Raw genomic sequence first — 21,319 nt, forward strand, 5'->3', positions numbered from 1 at the left:
ATACTTTAAAAATAAAATCAAACGCAGACGAAGTCGCGGGCAACAGCTAGTATATTATAAGTATTTATGAATATTATTCATAAAAATTATTCATCAGTTATCTTAGTACCCATAACACCAAGCTACGTTTACTTTGGGACTAGATGACGTTGTGTGTATTGTCGTAGTTTATTTATTCGTATTCGTATTTTTAAAAGTGTTATAGTTTGTTAGTCCTTCCTTGTCGCCCTAACTAACCAACTAATAAACTTGATCCAGAGTTAGTTGAAAGTAAGTATAGGAGGAGACATAGGCTACTATTTATCCCAGAAAACCAAACGGTTCCCACGGGATTTGTAAGAAACAGTAATAAACGTGGAAGAAAAACGCAGGCAATAGCCATTAAAGAATAAAGCCTTTTTGTCACCTGATGTTAACACATGTATTATATTGACCTAATAACATACGGCCCATGTCCATCCATGTCTAATAGAATCGCGCACTATACTCGTAGGTTGACCCGCCTCGTATATGTCCAATCAATATTGTCACAATTTGATACACTATTTATAGAAAACGTGGTTGCCAGCCAACTTTGTTGCTGGACATGTCAGCTTTTCGATAGTTTACGTATGTACTTTTATTTTATTCCACTAGTAGTTAGCTCTTGACTGCAATATCTAATATAACATAAATACATTTTATTGTACACCACACACAGAAAATTCACTAAGTACAAATATAATATAGCGTTAAGGTACAATTTGGCGGCATTATCAACCTATTTCCGACCACCACAAGACACGGGTCTTGGGAGAAAAGTTTAGTCCATAATCCAACACTCTGCCAAATCCGGATTCCTAGACTTCACACGACTCTGAGAACATTACGGAGAATTCTCAAGCATGCAGGTTTACTCACAATGTTTAACATTTTAAGTGATATTTTTATGTTTTAAGTGGTATTTAAATGTCTCAAACGCACATACCTTTGAAAAGTTAGAGGTGCTTGTCGTGATCGAATCTGATCGATAAAGCTGAAGCCCAAACGACTAGGCTATCAGCGCTTTCCATAATGTTAAAAAAAACTAAAACCCAATTGATTATTTTAAAAATAAAACGACGGAAAAACGATTAGAAGAAAATTCAACTTGCCATTAGGCATCAAGGGAAACTCGACAGGACAACGGTCGATACTCCATCTATAATTCACAGGCCAAGCGCGTTTTCACAGTATGTGTCAATTTCACACGGCTACCCGTTACAATGTTCAATTATAGCCGCCCGTATTAAATGGCAAGTAATAGTAGGTTTTTCAACAAGGGGATAAAGCAGTGTCGTACGGGCGTCGGGATCCCAAGCAAACAAGGGATTTTAGAGTAACTCCCGAACATAGCGAGGTTGTTGCATTCAGAATTCTGAGTGTAACGAGGGTTTTAGGGGTGCCCAAAGTGACGGTGCCCAAAGTGGCGGTAGCTTTAGCCTTGGGGTGAATAATCTATTTTTCACACCTCGCGTAGCAATACAATCAAGTTTTGTAGGGATTTTTTTTTCTCAATGATTCGCGCTTCACAGGTTCTGGCGAGTGTCAGGGACGCCATCATAAGTTAGAGCGAGATAGCTATATTAGAATTAACCTATTTTGTTTAGATAAGCCGTGCGCAATGTTCCTTATTAGAATCATAAAAACCCCTAGGGACTCTAGTACAACATTACTTGCCCGCTAAGCCTACGTACGTGGTAAGTCAATACAGGGTGTATTGACGTACTTGACCTTTTAATACTAGGCTATGTTATAAGGCATTGTCGAGAGAGTGGTGTCAAAAAGTTTGTATGCAGCTACAAACGTTATTAATTCATCATATCAACCGATTACCGACCCACTACAGGGTACGGGTCTCCTACTACAATGAGAAGAGTTTAGGTTGCAACCATGCTGGCCCAGTGCTGATTGGTAGACTTCACACGACTTTGAGACCAATACGGAGAACGCTAAAGCATGGAGGTTTCCTCACGATGTTTTTCCGATAATTAAAGATTTAAAATAATACATAAATAAATATACTACGACAATACACACATCGCCATCTAGTCAAAAAGTAAGCGTAGCTTGTGTTATGGGTACATTGATAACTGATGAATATTTTTTATGAATAATATACATAAAAATACATATAATATATAGATAAACACCCAGACACTGAAAAACATTCGCTTCATCACACAAATATTGTCCAGTAGTGGGAATCGAACCCACGGTCTTGGACTCAGAAAGCAGGGTCGCTGCCCACGGCGCCAATCGGCCGTCAAAGATTTAAAAACGCACATAGCTTCTTAAAGTAAGAGGTAAGTGCCAGGATCAGATCCGACCAACTATATAGCAGTCACTTTCTCTGTAAAATATTCTCTCTGTAGATATTGAGTACTACGTACCGATTTGCGTCAGCATTTGTTATTATTTGTTCTAGTTCCAATCAATGCTTATTTCGTATGGACGTCAAATTCGTTATAAACGTTCAATAGTTAAGTATAGCTTTCCATCTGGATGCCCGATTTTCATCTACTACAACTTCTACCCGATCTTTCACCTGCGTGCTAGCAAATCGTTTAGCAGTCTACCAGTCCAAGCTTCTAAACTCCCTCATTATTATCATTTAGAATAGTTACGTCCGTAAATAAGTATAGTACACTAAACAGCGTGGTGGACAACGACCTAAATCCTTTTCACTGTGGGAAGAGACCCGTGCGCTGTAGTGGGCCGGTTATGGGTAAATGGAGAAAGTAAAGCTTTTACATATTTTATTGCCAAGCAGAATCGTTCACTAGCATGTTATTAAACGATGATTGTATTGAAAAAGAAGATGATGATTGTATTGAAAAAATTAATACCATGTTCTTCATCCTTAACATGCGCAAATTCAGGTTCATCTCGACCGGTATGGTATTCTGCTACTAGAATTTCTAGTCGATATCCAGCGCACTAGCAGGTTGGTTTATTACTGTCTCCCAGTCAAATCTTCTATATATATAAAAGAAAAAGTGTGTGAGTATGTTCCGTATAGGCTCTGGAACGGCTGGACCGATTTCAATGAAACTTTCAGGGAATCTCCGCATTGACCTGGCGAGTAATCCTGTAAAGTTTCGTGACGATCGGAGCACTCCTATTTTTGAACTGTCAAACTGTCAAATACAGCTTTGATGCTGATGATTTGATCAGCTATGATGATATTCTATTGTTGGGTGTACAACTACATGGGTGTAGATAATGATCTCCACCCGCTCGAGAAGAGAATATAAGAGAATGAATACGGAGAGAAATAAATGATTTAATATATTATGAGACTTAAATTAAAAATTGAATGATGTAAGTTTATTGTTTAAATAAAAAAAAGCAAAATCTAGCCCGGAGAAGCGGGCTGGGTACGCTAGTCTACTATACTTCCTGAATACTTTAATATGGGGTTGTTCAAGGAGTGATCAAACGCATTTCCTTCCTTCCTTGAAACAGGTAACGATTGGTGGCTCCTCTGGTAATGTTTATGGGCGTGGTAACCCCTATTTTTGCTCGCTATTTATATTTTGAAAAAAATCATAAGATAAAATAATCATAAGATAAATAGCCAAGCAGAATCGTTCACTAGCATGTTATTAAACGATGATTTTATTGAAAAAGAAGATGATGATTGTATTGAAAAAGTTACGTAAAGTAGTTGTAGATTGAAATCTATAAAGGATTATTTTAAATATACTAGTGTTACATCCCAAACTAAGACATCGGGTTTTAAAAAAAATGCTATTTAATAGTCCTTTAAGTCTAAAATCTTGACTGAGCTGATTCTACACATTTACTTTTATGTATTTTATTTCATTAAAAATTAAATTAAAAAAATTAGTACCCTGTACAAATAACACAATCAGGTACGCTTTATCATCGATTAAGCCTATCTATATTTGTTTGATACCAGTAACAACAAATATTTCACAGTCAAGTAGCTTGGGATTCAGCAAACTTGACCTCCAGCCGATAACACTTGGCATAATGATGAGGAAGTTACATCTCATACAATATAGCTTAGACGGAAGTTAACGCTTCAAACATCATTGCCACTCAAAAAAAAAACATTGTCATCTTACAGAAAACAATGGAAAATGGCCGTGAACCATACGAAGAGATCGCATCCATGAATATATTGCATAAACTCAGCCAACGTTTACCAAAAAAATCCGAAAATTTAACAGTAAATCTAGAAAAGATTGACGATATTTCAGTCGGTACATCAGAGCCAAGTCTTTTGGACCGAATAACATTCGAAAGTGAGAGGCTTAAAGTGAGTCAGAGCGAGTCTTCATCAAGAAGAAATAGCCATGATGGGGGTAGGAGTAAAAAGGAAACATTTAGAGAAGGTAAGAAGTCACAACGGATGAGAGAAGATTGTGTGTACAAACTTAAACTGATAATATAATTACAAATGATTCTAGAATTCTAAGTATAACTATAAAGTTCGAGCTAAAATTACACACCATTTGCAGATGGAACAAGTTCCGAACCCCCAACAGCACATGTAACAAATTATAATGCATGGAATGACCTTGCCAGTTCCACTTCTACCACGCGCACTGAACTAAGTACTTCCGATGGTCCTGTAGATGATCAGGTATAGTCATTCATATATCCTTATGTGCTCAAGTTGAACTGCCAACATTGTAGGTGATTCTTTGTCTTGTGTTCAGCATATTACCGGTTATCTCAAGACGGCGTTTTACACTACATTTTACTGACTGGTGGAAACGCTTCCACATTCCGAAACCACTTCTGATAACTCATTTATTAATTCTGTATTTTTATATTTTAATGCAATAAAGTGTTTCTTCTCCGTAATCTAAAATATTTGTAGATGCAAACCCGTCGTCGCAGCCACGATTCAGCAATACCCAATACTCCAACCCAACGCTCTACGTGGAGATCTGCAGACAGTCTTGCACCAGATTCAGCGTTCGGAACCTCGCTAGCTGATATTATAGAGAGTCCTACGAATAAGGTATCTACTATTTTAGGGCCTCTCTGGAACACGGAAGTGTATTCTGCTTTAATGACACTGACAGTGGAGCTATTTTTTTTTCATATTAGTGTTTTTACCGGTTTTTACCTACACCGCACTTGGAGGAAATACCAATTTTATAAATCTTTTAGAATTTGAATTTGAACCTGCGACTCTGGCAATCGCGGCCTGAGCGCTTTGACCAGTAAGCTAGAGCTCTCCTACCACCGATGCCTAAATTAATATATGCCTTTTAATATCGATGGCGACCCAGTCCCTATAAGATTATAGGGACTGGGTCGCCATCAAGTAAAAAACATTGTAGTTTCAATCTACTTTCCAAACTTCTATATTACAATGAGACACTTTTGAAACAAGATAACACATTGATTATGTATAATTTTACACATATCATTTGGAGGAAATATAAATCTTATAGTTTTTTAATATATAATTTTAATTTTTCATGTTCAATCAATAATTTTACGCGATATTGCTCGCTGTTATTTTCCCAATCTAGGAGCAGCACTACTATCATACCTTTTTAATTTTACAAACAAAAACGCCAAGCGAAGGTCTGTCGCCAAGGTACTATAATATTATACTTCTTTTCTTCTTATTTTAACATAATTCTATAAAGATCTATCGAATGTAAATCGGGATATAAAGGTTTTATAAAAACCAACCTATTTACCAAATGTAAATACAAAAACCTCTATTTTTTCTACTTTAACTTAATTTTATTTACTTTGCTTTGTAACTAGATTTATCTTCGAGAGGACTTGAACTCTTCAAGGGATAGTTCAGAGGAACGCAAAGCTAAAAAAAACTGGAATCTGATAAGGAATGCAACCACAGCAACAGGCATGTTTAGTAAAAAAGATGCAGCGTTACCGGGTACGCCTTTGCCGAGTTTACAGGTATAGCTATTGAAAGATATAAACATAGACTTGGGTCTATGTTTAAATCTATCTATCTTTATTGCACACAGCAGAAGAAGAATAAAGTCAACAAAAACATAACTATAATAATTAGCGTATCATCATCATCATCATATCAACCGATAGACGTCCATTGCTGGATATAGTATTTTGTAGGGAGTTCCAAATTCCACGGTTCTGTGCCGCTTGAATCCAGCGGCTACCTGCGACGCGCCTAGTTTCGTCTGTCCATCTCGTTGGGGGTGGACCAACGCTGCGCTTACCAGTTTGGGGCTGCCATTCCAGCACCTTGGGACCCCATCGTCCATCCTTTCTCCGAACTATGTGCGCGGTCCATTGCCACTTAAGCTTTGCGACTGGTTGAGCTATGTCGGTAATTAAATAAAACGGTCGTATTTTATTAAACGATCTTTACCAAACGATCTCAACCGACCCGAAGAAACAGAGCAACTCCTCTCAGGGCATGCAAGGAACATTTCCTAGAAAGTGCCGCCCTGTGTCTATAACCTGAGGCGTGTTAAGCCTCTGATCAATAACACTGGCAACCACGCCATTCGGACTGGAAAATAGCATAGCAACAATAGGTACTGTGTAGCGGCTGAAAGCATGGTTGTACTACTTCCCCGGACGGCTCTGCGAAAAAAAGCTGTTGTAACTAGCGAAAGCGTCAGACAAATTTCAATCACATAACCATCTAGTATGACTTAATTTCCAAAACAAAACCTATGAGAGATAAGATTTTCACGAAAGAAGTTATTATATATATTATACCTCTAAGTATTATCCATTTCTTTCAGTCAAAACGGAATAGCCAAACATCTAACTTTGCAAGAGATGAACGAACGCCCTCTGTACCAAACAGTGGTTCAAGGGAACAAGAAGAAATCTTTGGAGAAACTAGTTCGGAGGTAAGCATGTTTCTTATGTACGTAAAAATTGTAAAGTGAGAGTCAGACTCGCGTGGATACGGTTACGCACTTTAAATTATTGTTCGGTGAAAATAAGGAATTACCTATCTTGTTATTATATTCCTTTAAACTTTGAATGAGTACTGAAGTAACGTATGTTTCCCAAAATTAAATGTTATTTTCTTAATTACACCGAAGTAAACGCCATTTTACAATCAGTTTTAATAAAAATTGTACCATATATCAACATGTTCGACCTTATAAATTCGAAGAAAATGTTATTGGATAGTCGGATAGAAGAAATGTAGACAAAACCAAAAGTTGTCTTATATATATGTACATATACTGTTGTATTACAAAATTTTAAGCCATTTAAACTGTATTGAATTTTGTTTAAGCCTGATATAATTTCAGGGTTTGGACCCAGATTCTTTAATGTTTCGAGATGGAAGACGTCGAATAGATATGGTTCTCGCATATGAAGAAGAAGATTATGGTGTGATGACAGAGGTTGAGGCACGGAAGAAAGAATCCAGGCGGATATTCCAAGTATGTTCATGCCCCAAACATTGCTAATTACAATACGTATTGTAATTTGCAAGTTTTTGTTAATTATTTCCTCTGAAATATCGATCGCCTTATTTTGCGTGTTCGCCAACGGATTTTATTTCAAGAAATACATGTAAGGAGTAACAAACTCCTGATTCCTTTTATTAAGTTAAATAAGTTCTTCTTGCTTTTCTTGCCCATATTTTACCCTATGGGGGGGTCAACGATATGTCTTATTTAAATTTGAGGATAGGGTTGTTTTTGGGTTTTGGAATATTTTTATACCGTTTTCTTGACATGTCCGTCCGTCGAAACTTAACAGTTAACTAGACCAGAATACCAGAATAGCAAAGTCAATCAGTCTTCCTGATAATCGACTCGATATAATTCCAGACCGGATCATTCTCACTTACATGTGATAATTATCATAAAAACGCTGAGTTTACGCTCTTAATTTCTTGTTCCAAAATAACCGATGGCTTATACCCATCCATTTAATCGGCGAAGTAATAGCTAAGTATTAGTGAAATTTTGTTTTATAAAAAAAGGAACTAGAAATTTTTAAAAAGGGTTAGTATTAAAATCTGTTTAACGAGGAGCTATTCTTTTCTTTTAATATTTCTTATTTTCTGGCCCTTAATAAATATAGGAACAATTCAGTCCAAAGCCCATTATTCCTAGTTAACAACTTTCAGGAAAACCTAATAAAAGAAGGTCTAGAACTAGAACTGGAAAACAAATGCCTGTCATTCGATGGCAAAACTTGGTTTCTCAAAATACACATTCCTTGGAAGACCGAAGTGCGGCTGGCTGAAGTTTTGAGCATGAAATTACCTACGAAAAGGTTCATCAGTCTATCTGTTAAAGCTTGGGTGAGGACACTTCCTAATCATGATTGTGCAAAAACTAAGTGCACCAATAGAATTATTATATTCTGAGGGTTGCACCTAATTATTTTTTAACCCCTAACGCAAAATGTTTTAACTTACTTTTTACTTCCAAAGAGTGACGAAGTTGAAACTGAATCAGATAAACATTGGTACATAAAATGGCGACACAAATGGAAGAATCTATTCGAATATGGACACGAAAGAATCGAACCTGAACCTTCATTTTACTCCGCAACTGACAAGCCTGATCTTAAGAGAGAAGAACAGTAAGTTTTAGATCTTGCACCTAATTGTGTATTATTTTTATAGACGAAAAGATTGCGAATACATTTGAGTCTCTAATGTCTATCATCTAAAAACTTCCTTGGTTAATACACTTTAATATTTCGAAATATAATGTACGGTTCTATTCACGAGTTCCATTTCACAAATAAACTTTAAAATTCATGAAAAGTATGAATGAAATATACACCGTGCGACCTAAAAGTCGTTAAACCCTTATTACGTAAAGTATAACGATGAAAATGTATGTAGAGACAAGGAACCTATGTTGACCATTTAAAATTGTAATAGAGAATATCAAAATGGAAATAACTCCGCTGATCTGCACAATCACTCTGTCTCTGGCTCTAGTACACTACAACCCTAGAGAAATACTCTAACCTATGAAAGGATTGGCAATCCCACAGATCCATACCATCATCCCATCATGACTAATTGTAAGAGGTTGTATTACTTGTTAGTTGTACCTGATCAACACACGTGGCATTTCTCAGCCTTTGTGTATGAAAAAGTTTTCATTTCATTTTTATTCTCATACCGTTTGTAATCTTATTCTTAACAATTCATTTCTTTCAGGTTCCTAGTAAAAGATAGATTTACACAATTATCTCCAGCTCAACGTAGTTTACTAGTCATGCAAATATTACTTAGGGCAAAATATGACAATAATGACACAAAGGTTAGTAGCATAAGTGAAATTATCTAATTTTCTTAAGAATACTTCTGATTCTATGTTTTTTTAACCCTCGCTCCTTTGGGAGAGGAGGCCTGTACTCAGCAGTACGAATTCAACAGTCTGATTGATGATGGAGATACTTTTCATTCACATAATTTCTATTTTTAAACTTGATAAAGATTATAAATAGTTATTATGAAACACAGAACTTTTCTGCATTCAATTAAACGATAAAAGGCAATTCAGATAACAATATTATGTTTTGTTGGCAACATAAATGACTTTAAAATAAAATAGTATAAAGAACTATCAAGACATAGCTGCGGCATTGTTTTTATTAATTTAAATCTAGCTTTAATGAATTATAACGTTACAGATAGTCAAAAGCGGGAATTTATTGCAAGGAATAAAATATTTTTAGCATGCAATTGTATGATCCTAGATTTTTATAGATGGAAACAATATTTATATATTTTATAATCAAAATATGCATTATATTTTTTTATTATATTAAAATAGGAAATTTTATTTCGGTTAATTTTTATTTTTTAGTTGGGCATCCGACGGCTTCTTAACGACGGCACCTATTTAGCATGTTTTCCTTTACACGAAGGCAGATATGATTTGGATATGGATGACAAAACTCAAACAGATAGACGGGTGATTATAAACTACAATTTAGTTATATGCCGGTCAGATCAAGCTTCATACTACAAATTGAGGAAAGAACTTAAAGTGACAAATGGCCCACGAATGGCCCACGGGTCGAATTTGGATTCTGATAACTTATGTTCCTCGTATCAGTAATTACACACAAATAAAATTAACTTTTGTGAAACTCATATCCCTATCTCTACTTTCCTGTCCTATCCTATCGTATCCTACTTCCTACTTCCTATCCTATCCTATCCTATCCTACTAATATTATAAATGTCAATGTAAGTTTGTTTGTTACGCTTTCACGCAAAAACTACTCAACCGATCCTCATGAAACTTTGTACACATATTCTTGAAAGTGTTAGAAGTAATAAAGGATACTTTTTATCCCGACATTAAGCTCGGTTCCTTTGGGAGAGAGGATGAGTGTTTGACGATTTTACACCATAACTCCGACAAAATATAACCGATTTAAATAATTATTTTTGTACTATAGAGGTTATAATATGGGTTTAATTTTGCTCAAACTGTGATTGGAGATAGAGTACAGAACTCCTCAGCGGACAGCAGCAAACCCCTCATTTAAAGCGTAGCGATACTGAATCCTTTAATTTCTTTTAGATCTACAACTAAATTTAGTGCCACATCAAAAACAAAATCAAACGCAGACGAAGTCGCGGGCAACAGCTAGTTTATAATATTTTTTCATTAAAAGCTTAGTCTAATATAGTTATTCACGATTCTCCTACAGCTATTATACCTGGAATGGGCACGTCCTTGTAAATGGTATAAAAAGCAACCACTATGGCTGATCAAAAAATATTTCGGAGAGAAGATCGGCCTTTACTTCTGCTGGCTCGGCTTCTACACCAAGATGCTATACGCACCTGCGATTGTTGGGACGCTGTGCTTCTTATACGGCCTTGCTAGCATGCACTCCAGCGATAACATTCCCAGGTGAGCATAACTAACCATTTTGAAATGAATTCGTTTATTTATTATTTAATTCTAATTTTCCGTACATCCTTGTCAAGTTCACTTCGCATCTACATAATCTTTTCCCACCAAATCCGTGACGCAAAACGCCATTTTATTCAGTTTATTTATTAGATTCTGCCATGTTAACCATGTCCATATCCAGACAAACTCAATGGAATTTCAGGACATCAAGTATTATGTATAACCTACTGATTTTAAGAAATAAATAAATAACCATTTTGCTATTAATATCTTCACTAGAAATGAGATGCCGCGTTTTGGCAATGCCCACATAATTTACTATTACAGATTACTGTTTCCATGCCGACATCATTCACATATTAATTAATATTATTTTTCTTTCATGTCTTTACTTTCCAACTACTTAATATACTCGTGATTAGATTAGATTATTTGTTTTAAAATGTATCCGCCTATCACAATCTGTTTGACTACTGCGATCTTCTTAATACTATCAAAATAATGGAATCTGAAAATGCCAGATAATTGCGATACTGAACTCCACATTACCTGTGATATAACAAAACAACGCACGAATACCACGTTTGCTATTAAGAATTTCGCAGTGATTTGGAATCCAAATCGAACTGTTTTTGTAAGATTTAATTTCCGTTGATATTACAAAAATATAATAAACATAGTTCCTTTCTTTATGTTTTCCTATTCACTTCCAATGAAATAAGAAACATCTTGAAAATATGCTTATTAAAAAAAGTTATTTTATTCAGTTAATTTTAGCTATGTAGCTTAGCTTTTATTTAGCTTTTATAGCTTTTATTTTCTTCTTCTATAAAGATTAATTATTCAGAAAGACAATGCCGCTTACAGAATTATAGGTCGTCTAGTTTTTATTCCATTGGCATTCCAGTTTTATTCACTGAAAATTTACGTGAATATACTTAGGCGCGAAATGATGGCTCGCGTAATAGGAACTTGCACTTGCACTTTAAATAATATTAAGTTTAAATAATGCTCACTTTAAAGGTAAATCCATATTTTACAGTAAAGAAATCTGCGATGGCAATGGTCCGGGCAATACTACACTGTGTCCACTATGTGACAAGGCCTGCCAGTATCAACTTCTCTCAGACTCCTGTCTTTTCGCCAAGTTAACGTATCTTTTCGATAACCCGGCAACTGTGTTCTTTGCTATTTTCATGTCTTTTTGGGGTGAGTTTATGTTAACCTTGAATTTCACTTAGTTATATCTGGTTATTATTGTTTCTTGTCATATTCATTTGTATATTTCTTTTATAGCGACTACATTCCTTGAGTTGTGGAAACGTAAACAATCTGTTCTAAGATGGGAGTGGGACTTAGGAGGCGTCGATCAAGTATGTTATTTTTGCGTACAAAAGTTGTAAGGTGTTTTATTTAACTAAGGCTTAGTTAAACAAAAGTTTCTCGTTTATTTATAATCAATTTATGTAGTTTCTTAATCCACTTGTGTTATCCTTATGACGCTTTAAGGATTGTATACTTTCGCAGGGCTGTATTTGATATACCTAATCATTATTATAAAGTTTCTGATACAAACTTCTAACTAAGCCTTACTTGTAATATGCTAATGTCCACGAGTTCAACTGCGTACGGGACGATTTTCCAAATTCCGCGGGAACGGTTTGCTTTCCCAGGATAATATAGTATTCTATAAGCAAGCTTTCTCGCAATGTGGACACGATTTGCGGAATTATGCTAAAATTTATTTTTTTATCCTGCAAGAACCTGGCTGATTTTCCGGGACAAAAGTGTCTTTTGTCCTATATACCTACGATGTGCCAAATTTTATCAAGATCCTGCAGTGGTTGAACCGAACGTAGTTAAAGAACAAACATGTTAGAATTATCTAAATAATGTATTTAATGCGCCACGCTACTAGCGCTATCTCTTGTTTACTAATATAATTGTGTAGCTAACCGGCTTTGTGCTACCTACTTAAAAAAAAATAGCCAGTCTATGCAAAGCCACTACGTGTTTCATTAGGTTACGGGCCCAGTACTTATTTTCTTACTTATTACCAGTACAAGTTCATTTATAATATTAGAATGGATGCAAAATTGCTTAGTAAATTAAAGATTTAATTATTTGACGTTATATTTCAAGGGTAGTTATAAATTTACTAACATTTACTTTAATTTTGTAGGACGAAGACCCACGGCCAGAATTCGAAACCTCCGTGAAAACATTCCGGACAAATCCAGTTTCTAGAGAAAAGGAGCCATACTTACCCACTTGGCAAAAGACTATGCGATATGTCGCCACTAGCTCAGCTGTTCTGTTCATGGTGACATATATTACTTCTTGACTTCTTTATATCAGTTTTCAGTTTTAGCACATAAGTATTCAATGTTCAAAACGATCAAAACAAAACAACGAAACAATTTATTAATTTCACACTCAAACTCAAAAAAAATTTTTCAATCAATGTCAAACTCTACTCGTTTTTAAAGCCTACTGACTGACTATCTCGTATGAAATGGCTTCTTTTAGTCCCTTGTTGAATAAACTACTATTGTGTTTGTTGTCAAGCAATAATGCTATTGTGTGATCGGCGAAGATTTAATCTCCTTTATTGTAATTTCGCTATATTCATGTCGCGCTATTTTCATTCCGCGAAGACCTTCACCTGTTAATATAACAAAAATGAGATCACTGGAAACCTTAAGAGTACTTAGACTTTTTTTTATTTCTTTATTTAAATGACTTTTATAGATAGCCTCTATGTATTAAGCTACAAAAAATTCAAAGAATCCCCTTTCATTGCCGAAATGCTCACAAGTTTGCTAATAATAGAGTTAAAAATGCCATTATTCTTAAAAGTCATATATTTAGTTCATACGTTAGTGTTTCTTGCAAACTGTGATTCCGAACACACGACAAAAAATCATCTACCTCACCGCATACCTAGATTTGAAAACGCTAACGATATTGTTACTTTGATTTATATTTCCTTATTTGGTAAGTACTTTTTGTTTCAACAGATAGCAGTTGTAATGGGTGCGGTCTTGGGAACGATAATCTACAGAATTTCCATGGTCTCAGTTATCTACGGTGGCAGTGGTTTCTTCTTGAAGAGGCACGCAAAGATCTTTACGGCCATGACAGCGGCGCTGATAAACTTGACCATGATTATGATTCTTACTCGGGTAATTACTTATTGATTTATCGTATGAATTAATAATTACACTTATTGTACACCATATACATAATTTACAAAAACGCCAGTACAATAGTTCTTTAAGATAGAAGGTTAGCTCAAATTGCTCTAAAGCGATCTCTTCTAGGTAACCAAAGGTGTAAAAGAAAATTCATTTTCTTCCTTATTTCATAAATTGCTTTTAGTGGCACCAATTAACTTTGTCAGTTTGTTTAAAAAATTTATATTTGAATAATAAATTTTCCATCATTTACACACATCATTTATACTTCACAATACTTAAAAATATAAAAAACACTTAAAAATTTATAAGAAAAAATATCCACCTTCCGCTTTCGGGGCTTTTGGATGCCCAAGCAACCGGCGGTCAGGGCTCCAGAGTGAGGAACCTCCTCACAATACGCGCCGTTTCAAGGACTACTGCCTTCTGTATCCGACCTTTGATCCAACAACCAAGCGAAAGCTTATTATATTTTACTAGTATTTAATTGTTTTCAGATTTATGCTAAAGTAGCAGTATTTCTAACAAACATAGAAAACCCGCGCACGCAGACTGAATACGAAGATTCTTATACGTTCAAAATATTCTTCTTCGAATTTATTAACTTTTACTCATCACTAATCTATATCGCTTTCTTCAAGGTATGTTGATTTTAATTTTTAAAAGTAAATGTAGGTATGTAGTAAATTATAATTTTTCTTGTAGAGACTTTATTATAAGGATCCTAATTCTTCTTTTTCTTCTTCTTCTTGGCCATATCCTATGCTTAGTAGCATGCAACACAAAATTTCCGTATCCATTTTCCCCTATTAGCCGACTTCTCTCAATCCACTCCTTTTACACTGTCCAGTTTTTTACATATTCTTTGTTGTCTTTGCTTCTTTGTCCTTTCCCATAAATACCAATAGGCATGAATTAATTCGTTTAGATTTATAGGTTTCTATTATTATATTATGAAGAACATCTATAGTTTCTCCATGTGTATCGGTTAGTTTGTTTCTATATAACATCTACATATATTATGCAAGGCGCTATGTAACTAAGACTAGGAAATGTAGGCACTGAAAATATTCAGTATCTTTAACTTACTAAATTTGTTACATGGATCGTGGTCGTCGTGACCATGCTCCATGTAACTGGGTCGGAATATCGACAAATTTCAAGATATCGGGTACTTTGACTATTTTTAGACATATTTCTACGCTGTCACTTCTAATATCAATAGTTTACTTACTTAATTTTTAATAGTTTACTTACTTTGAAATGCTCATTACTAATTTCTTACACGTTCTAGGGTCGCTTTTTTGACTATCCAGGGGACGATCAGGCTCGGAAATCGGAGTTTTTCAAACTTAAAGGAGATATCTGTGACCCAGCCGGTTGCCTTTCTGAACTGTGTATTCAGCTAGCTATCATTATGATTGGAAAGCAGTGCTTTAATAACTTCGTTGAGCTTGGATATCCGTGAGTTATGATTACAGCTTAAGTCTATTATTATTTAATATTGTCAATCGGTGAACTATGTTGATCTTTTAAAGACGAACCTTTTTCTATCATACCAACCATCCAACCTATGTTCCATAGAAATTAATAAACTTCTATTTTGGAATATTTTTTTATCAAAAGATCAATCAAACAATAATTTTAAATATTTTTCGGATACAAATAATGATAAGGACATGAGATCCAAAAATATTTATCCCTTGTGAAAATGAAAGAGCAATTCTTAAGTTATTCGTAACTAATATGATACAATTTTTGCTAACACAGATATTATTTCAATTTTATTGCCCTTCTTCGTTTTATGGCTTTTTAGATTCTTAGGTGCATTTACCGTATCACTTAGGTTCCTATTTAAAAAGTTGTTGTGTGTCAATTCTTAAAAAAAGTAGTGCTCTACCCCTGTTATTTGGTGATTGACAGATGGTAAATATATTGCATCGTAAATTCCTAATATTTATTAATGTAGGTACTAGCCGATCGATCCCCACGTTGATATAAACAGTTGAAAGCAGAAAAGAAAAAAGAATAGACATCCGTTATATTTACTAAACAGCAGATGGCGATGTGTATATAAAAAAAAGTAGATGCGACAGTCTTTTTAGGAATAGTCTAATAGTGAACACCTTGAATAACATCTAAGAAAGTTTCTTAAAGTAATACAGTTAAATGTTTTCTAGAAAATTCCACAATTGGTGGCGTCAGCGGTCACACCGTGCTGTCACTCGGGACCCCAGCAAACCGCATATGGCGTGGGAGCAGGATTATCATCTACAGGATCCAGGAAGATTGGCACTCTTCGATGAATACCTAGAGATGAGTAAGTTATATTATCACCGTCGTTATCCAACTGTAGAACAAAAATCTCATCTTTTCGACCGATTTAAAAAAAGGAGGAGGTTCTCAATTTGATTGTTTTTTTTTAAATATTTGTACTCGATTACTCCACCAATTATAAACCGATTTTCTAGATTCTTGATCAGGAGTTTAATTTGAGAAATTATTTTTGTCCTACAGTCCTACAATACGGCTTCGTCACGTTATTTGTGGCAGCGTTTCCTCTGGCTCCGCTTTTCGCCCTCCTGAACAATATCGCCGAAATACGCCTCGATGCTTATAAAATGGTCACTCAAGCTAGAAGACCATTAGCAGAACGTGTTGAAGATATAGGAGCTTGGTTAGTATTAAACATCGTACTTCCATATATTGACAGCCGAATGGCACAGTGGGCAGCGACCCTGCTTTCGGAGTCCAAGGCCGTGGGTTCGATTCCCACAACTGGAAAATGCTTGTGTGATGAACATGATTGTTTTTCAGTGTCTGGGTGTTTATTATAAGTATTTATGTGTATTATATTCATAAAAATATTCATCAGCTATCTTAGTACCCATAACACAAGCTATGCTTACTTTGGGGCTAGATGGCGATGTGTGTATTGTCGTAGTATATATTTATTTATATTTATATTTATATGTAGTTTGAGAATATTATTGAAAGCATAAAAGTTTTTTACATTTATGACATTTTGTTTTTCAGGTATGGCATTTTAAGGGGCATCACATACGCCGCTGTAGTTTCTAACGTAAGTTCACCCTATATTTATAACTGACACTACGTATTATTGAGCACGTTGAAAGTGTTTACTCGCAATTATGGATGTTTAAATCTAATAAATTTCTTGAATCATCAGTAATGTCTATCTTAGAAGTAGCAACTTTAAAACCTACCACTGGCAGTAAATAAAAATACATAACTGATTATTTTTTCAGGCATTTGTGATAGCGTACACTAGTGATTTCATACCTCGCATGGTATACAAATACGTTTACTCCCCGGACAACACCCTTGCTGGATACATTGACCACTCACTCTCACGTAAGTGAAATAAAAGTAAAGCATATAACATCTGTCTAAATAATAATATAACTAATAGGACTTTACATAAACACAAGATTTAAGAGTTCATAAAAATCTAATCTTTATCACTGGTGTAAAATAGTATCAGATAAACTTGGAACATAATACCAGAGTATTAAAATTGTTACAGTATTCAATACGTCTGATTATCGCGAGGAATGGGGGGCAGATGAGAACGAAGTTGACCCTCCTGTGTGTGCATACAGAGGGTACCGCAACCCACCTGATCACGCCGACCCTTACGGACTCTCACCACACTACTGGCATGTGTTTGCTGCTAGACTCGCTTTTGTTGTCGTTTTTGAGGTAAGTTTAATTTATTCATCAGAAGTATTTAGTTCTCTGTGCAAGCTAAGCATAAATTTACGTTACATAATTGTTAAATACTCATAGTTTTTTTTATCATCCAAGGAATTTAAAAAAAATATGCTTGTTATTAGATTTTCTTTGGCAGTTCCGAACTCACTCAAACTCATAGAAATATTTATTACTCACTTGATATTTCAACAATTATACGTCTGCTTGGATTGCATTTTCTAGAACAAGTGGTACCAAAATTTCCTCAGTTGGACAGAATTGCTATTAATTTTCATGATAGTTTAGTGTTTAATTGCGATCACACCTAAAATCTGGAAGAGGTCATCTTTATCATAGTACCAACTGAAGGTTTTTTTTTGGGATTTCCAAATTTCATAGTTTTGAATGTTGCCTTCCTAAATAGTCCCGAATTGTGGTTACTTCGAACTATTTAGGTCAGAAACTTGAGGCCACAACATTCATCGGACCGCCGCCGACGATCATCCGGCGTCTTCCGCAACTTGGTCAATTCAGTTTCACAGCTCGCGCAGCTTTATGGGTGACTCTGGTTCTATTACGGATTCTGAGATTTCTTATCAGGCTAATAGTTACCTTGTTTAAAGTTTAGCAACGCAAATCCCTTGATAGTAAACTGATGGTAACCAGTTGAAAAGGAACTCTCCAGCTCAAAAAATTCAGAACTTAGGTTGAAGTTTATGTGCACAACTTTAATCTTTAGGTAGCCAATGAAAAAGTTAATACTAATATGTTTGCAGCACGTAGTTTTCGGTCTTACGGGGCTAATGCAGCTCCTTATTCCCGATGTGCCAGCTGAACTGCGCACGCAGATGCAAAGAGAAACTCTACTTTCCAAAGAAGCGAAGTATGACTACGGGAGGCGGAGGCTGTCTACTGAGCACGAAGAATTGAATAAGCAGAATAGTGATAGTGGTGGTAAGTTCTTAAGTTACTACAAATTTATATTATCATCATTATATCAAACGACAGACGTCGACTGATCGATATAGGTGTTTTGTGAGGACTTCCACACTTCTAACGTCATGTGCCACATGTGTTCAGCGACTCCCTGCGTCTCCCTTAATATCGTCTGCGGTCTGACCCCTAATGGGTCTACCAATACTGCGATCTACAGTGCTAGGTCATAACTCAAGGACCTCGGGACCCAAACCCAGTTCAGCTATGTTGGTAACTCTAGTTGTTCTACGGACGGTCTGCTTTGGTTTAAATATGAAAAAACCAAAACAACAAGAATGTATTCAATTTTAAAGAATTCATTTTGTGCCGATTCCATGGAATGAGGACAAACAGAAGAATACGTATATATCATCTCAGGCTATCATTTTAATGCAAGACTTTTAGTTTCAGAAAGGCAGCCGACTCTATGGATGCGCCGACAATCGCGAGTGTCCAACGGCATAGACGCGCACGTCGCAATCTCGACAAGACCGTCTTAGTCGGAATTCATAAATAGCAGTATAATAAATGTTCTATAAACTACAAAAATATCATCTTGCTGTAAATTTTGCTGTCTGAACTCTGCCTTCTGAATCTCCAGTGTTTTTTCAAGCTACGCTTTGATCTAAGACATTGTAATCGGGCGGTACTTGCGGCAGTTGTAGTAAACGAAGGTCACTCAAACGTCAGCCATCGAAGCTCTTCATTTTTTGTTTACACTTAGGCGCTTAAACATGGTTTTCTGACGTAATTTCGGTGGCTTATCGACATTACGGAAGTAATTTTATAGCTAGATGATTAACACTTAGCATAACGAAAAGCTCACTTTGTTGGCCACCCAAATACGCAATAACCCTTAGCCCAAAAAAAACAAAAGTACGATGCGATACGAACAGCGAGCAATAATATCACACTCTTACTCGCTTCGCCTTGTTTCGTGTCAGTTCTGGATATTATGCATCCGAATGATTGACAACATAGTGACTAGGCAATTCCACATTGCTGAAAAATAGCCAGTTTGTGAACATCTTTAGTATCTATAATATAAATTTACTTAGGTAATAAATTGAATCCTAATCACAATTTATGATATTTGCTAAAAAAGTCTTTAACAAGCAACCTTGTGGATTAAAAATCAGCGTAGATTTAATTAGATCTAAGCCTAGCTAGTACTATAAGCATTATCAAAACATGTATCTCTATCTGCATCTCTATAAATTGTCAAGGAGACTGCAAGTTTATTATGTTCTTCGGTAACGTAAGAAAGTATTGTTTTTAGGCAAAGAATTTTGAACCTTGGGTCCAATTTGTCTTTAAGTTTTCTGTTATCTCATACTTCTAGTCATCCTTTATATAGTCTGTATGTACCCTTAGTAAAAGCTTTATAAGTTCGCAAGCGCAGTATTTATCGAGTACCTATCAAAGTATTGAAACGTGTTGAAAGCCATAATAGAAACATAATAGAAAGTTTTAGTTTTTATAAAAAAAGTTACCTAACAGTTTTCATAAAAAAATGTTAATCCTAAAAATCCTAAAGCAGACTCTTCCGAAAAGAGCCAGCATTTGCTATTTTTCGAAACTCGGCAATTGCTATTTTCCAACGTCATCATTTTACAATAATTTTTCTATCTTTTAGGAGATGAGAACAGAGCTGACAACTTGCAAGCAACCTTGTCATTAAACAATTGTATCTATCCCGCTGTAATAATTTTGTTTTAACACATTTTTTGAACTCTTGCATTAGTAAATCCAGATTTACTTTCGGAATCATGTAATAATTTAATAAATGTAATTAAAAAAAATCATCTTAAAACTAAACTAAACTAACTGACACAAAATGTAAACATACGTTTACATATTAACCGAAATCAGTATATATTTTCTTGGTATTTATATTTATATTTACGTCGTTACCAATAGCGTGAATTTGTTTCACTGCCGTTGTCGATTACGTATTTTTTGTTTTTAATTTTGGAGTCTGGTGACCCGCGCCGAACAGTCTTCTGACTACTCGACTTATATATTCTTGTTATTTTTATATGATTTTTAATAGATTTGTCAGTGAACAGTAAAGTTAAAGATATTTATGGTTACCTACCTACATTTAACATGGTGCGGGAGCACCATAAAGAAAGTGTTTGTCCTAAAATGTGATATTAGTTAATGTTGCACATTAGACTATAAAGAAGACTAAACTCTTAAGAATTTAAGTTAGAACAATAATTATATTAACTATTTAATGGGGTGTTTGTTTTTGTTTAAATTCTTTAATGTTGATTAAGCTGAAATCCTAACTAGTCCGAATCCTGAAATCCTTCATTTACGCATTTATCCTTATTTAACTAAGCAATCAATGCACTTGTTTTTGGCATAGAGTTAGTTGAAGCAACGGAGAGTAACATTATCTTTTTTTAGCCCTGGAAAAACATCGAATTTCTTGAATTATAGGAAAATTATCCAAGATTACAGGTAATTTTGCTAGAAAACCCGTCCTTTCGTTTACGTCCTATCGAAAATCGACTTTTTTATTTTTTGACATAAAGGACGGAGAGT

At 35.2% G+C, this 21,319-nt stretch overlaps 1 protein-coding gene across 1 annotated transcript in view; it reads left to right on the forward strand.

Annotated features, from left to right (window-relative positions):
• The window catches only part of LOC120628138 (anoctamin-4-like), a 34,704-nt gene extending 13,693 nt beyond the window's left edge, over positions 1 to 21,011 (forward strand). Inside the window, exons 2-25 of the mRNA XM_039896365.1 lie at positions 4,115 to 4,382; positions 4,509 to 4,633; positions 4,874 to 5,017; positions 5,782 to 5,937; positions 6,756 to 6,866; positions 7,281 to 7,415; positions 8,111 to 8,287; positions 8,420 to 8,571; positions 9,164 to 9,266; positions 9,816 to 9,923; positions 10,672 to 10,877; positions 11,923 to 12,089; positions 12,177 to 12,253; positions 13,063 to 13,203; positions 13,901 to 14,065; positions 14,575 to 14,718; positions 15,372 to 15,541; positions 16,258 to 16,397; positions 16,595 to 16,754; positions 17,114 to 17,159; positions 17,347 to 17,452; positions 17,625 to 17,800; positions 18,568 to 18,745; positions 19,172 to 21,011. Coding sequence (XP_039752299.1) covers positions 4,121 to 4,382; positions 4,509 to 4,633; positions 4,874 to 5,017; positions 5,782 to 5,937; positions 6,756 to 6,866; positions 7,281 to 7,415; positions 8,111 to 8,287; positions 8,420 to 8,571; positions 9,164 to 9,266; positions 9,816 to 9,923; positions 10,672 to 10,877; positions 11,923 to 12,089; positions 12,177 to 12,253; positions 13,063 to 13,203; positions 13,901 to 14,065; positions 14,575 to 14,718; positions 15,372 to 15,541; positions 16,258 to 16,397; positions 16,595 to 16,754; positions 17,114 to 17,159; positions 17,347 to 17,452; positions 17,625 to 17,800; positions 18,568 to 18,745; positions 19,172 to 19,266 — 3,444 coding nt within the window. The 5' untranslated portion in view covers positions 4,115 to 4,120 and the 3' untranslated portion in view covers positions 19,267 to 21,011. The remainder of the gene's footprint in view (positions 1 to 4,114; positions 4,383 to 4,508; positions 4,634 to 4,873; positions 5,018 to 5,781; positions 5,938 to 6,755; positions 6,867 to 7,280; positions 7,416 to 8,110; positions 8,288 to 8,419; positions 8,572 to 9,163; positions 9,267 to 9,815; positions 9,924 to 10,671; positions 10,878 to 11,922; positions 12,090 to 12,176; positions 12,254 to 13,062; positions 13,204 to 13,900; positions 14,066 to 14,574; positions 14,719 to 15,371; positions 15,542 to 16,257; positions 16,398 to 16,594; positions 16,755 to 17,113; positions 17,160 to 17,346; positions 17,453 to 17,624; positions 17,801 to 18,567; positions 18,746 to 19,171) is intronic.
• The last annotated feature ends 308 nt before the right edge of the window (positions 21,012 to 21,319 follow it).

The sequence above is a fragment of the Pararge aegeria genome, chromosome 12 (assembly GCF_905163445.1).
Source record: "Pararge aegeria chromosome 12, ilParAegt1.1, whole genome shotgun sequence".
NCBI classification, from domain to species: domain Eukaryota; kingdom Metazoa; phylum Arthropoda; class Insecta; order Lepidoptera; family Nymphalidae; genus Pararge; species Pararge aegeria.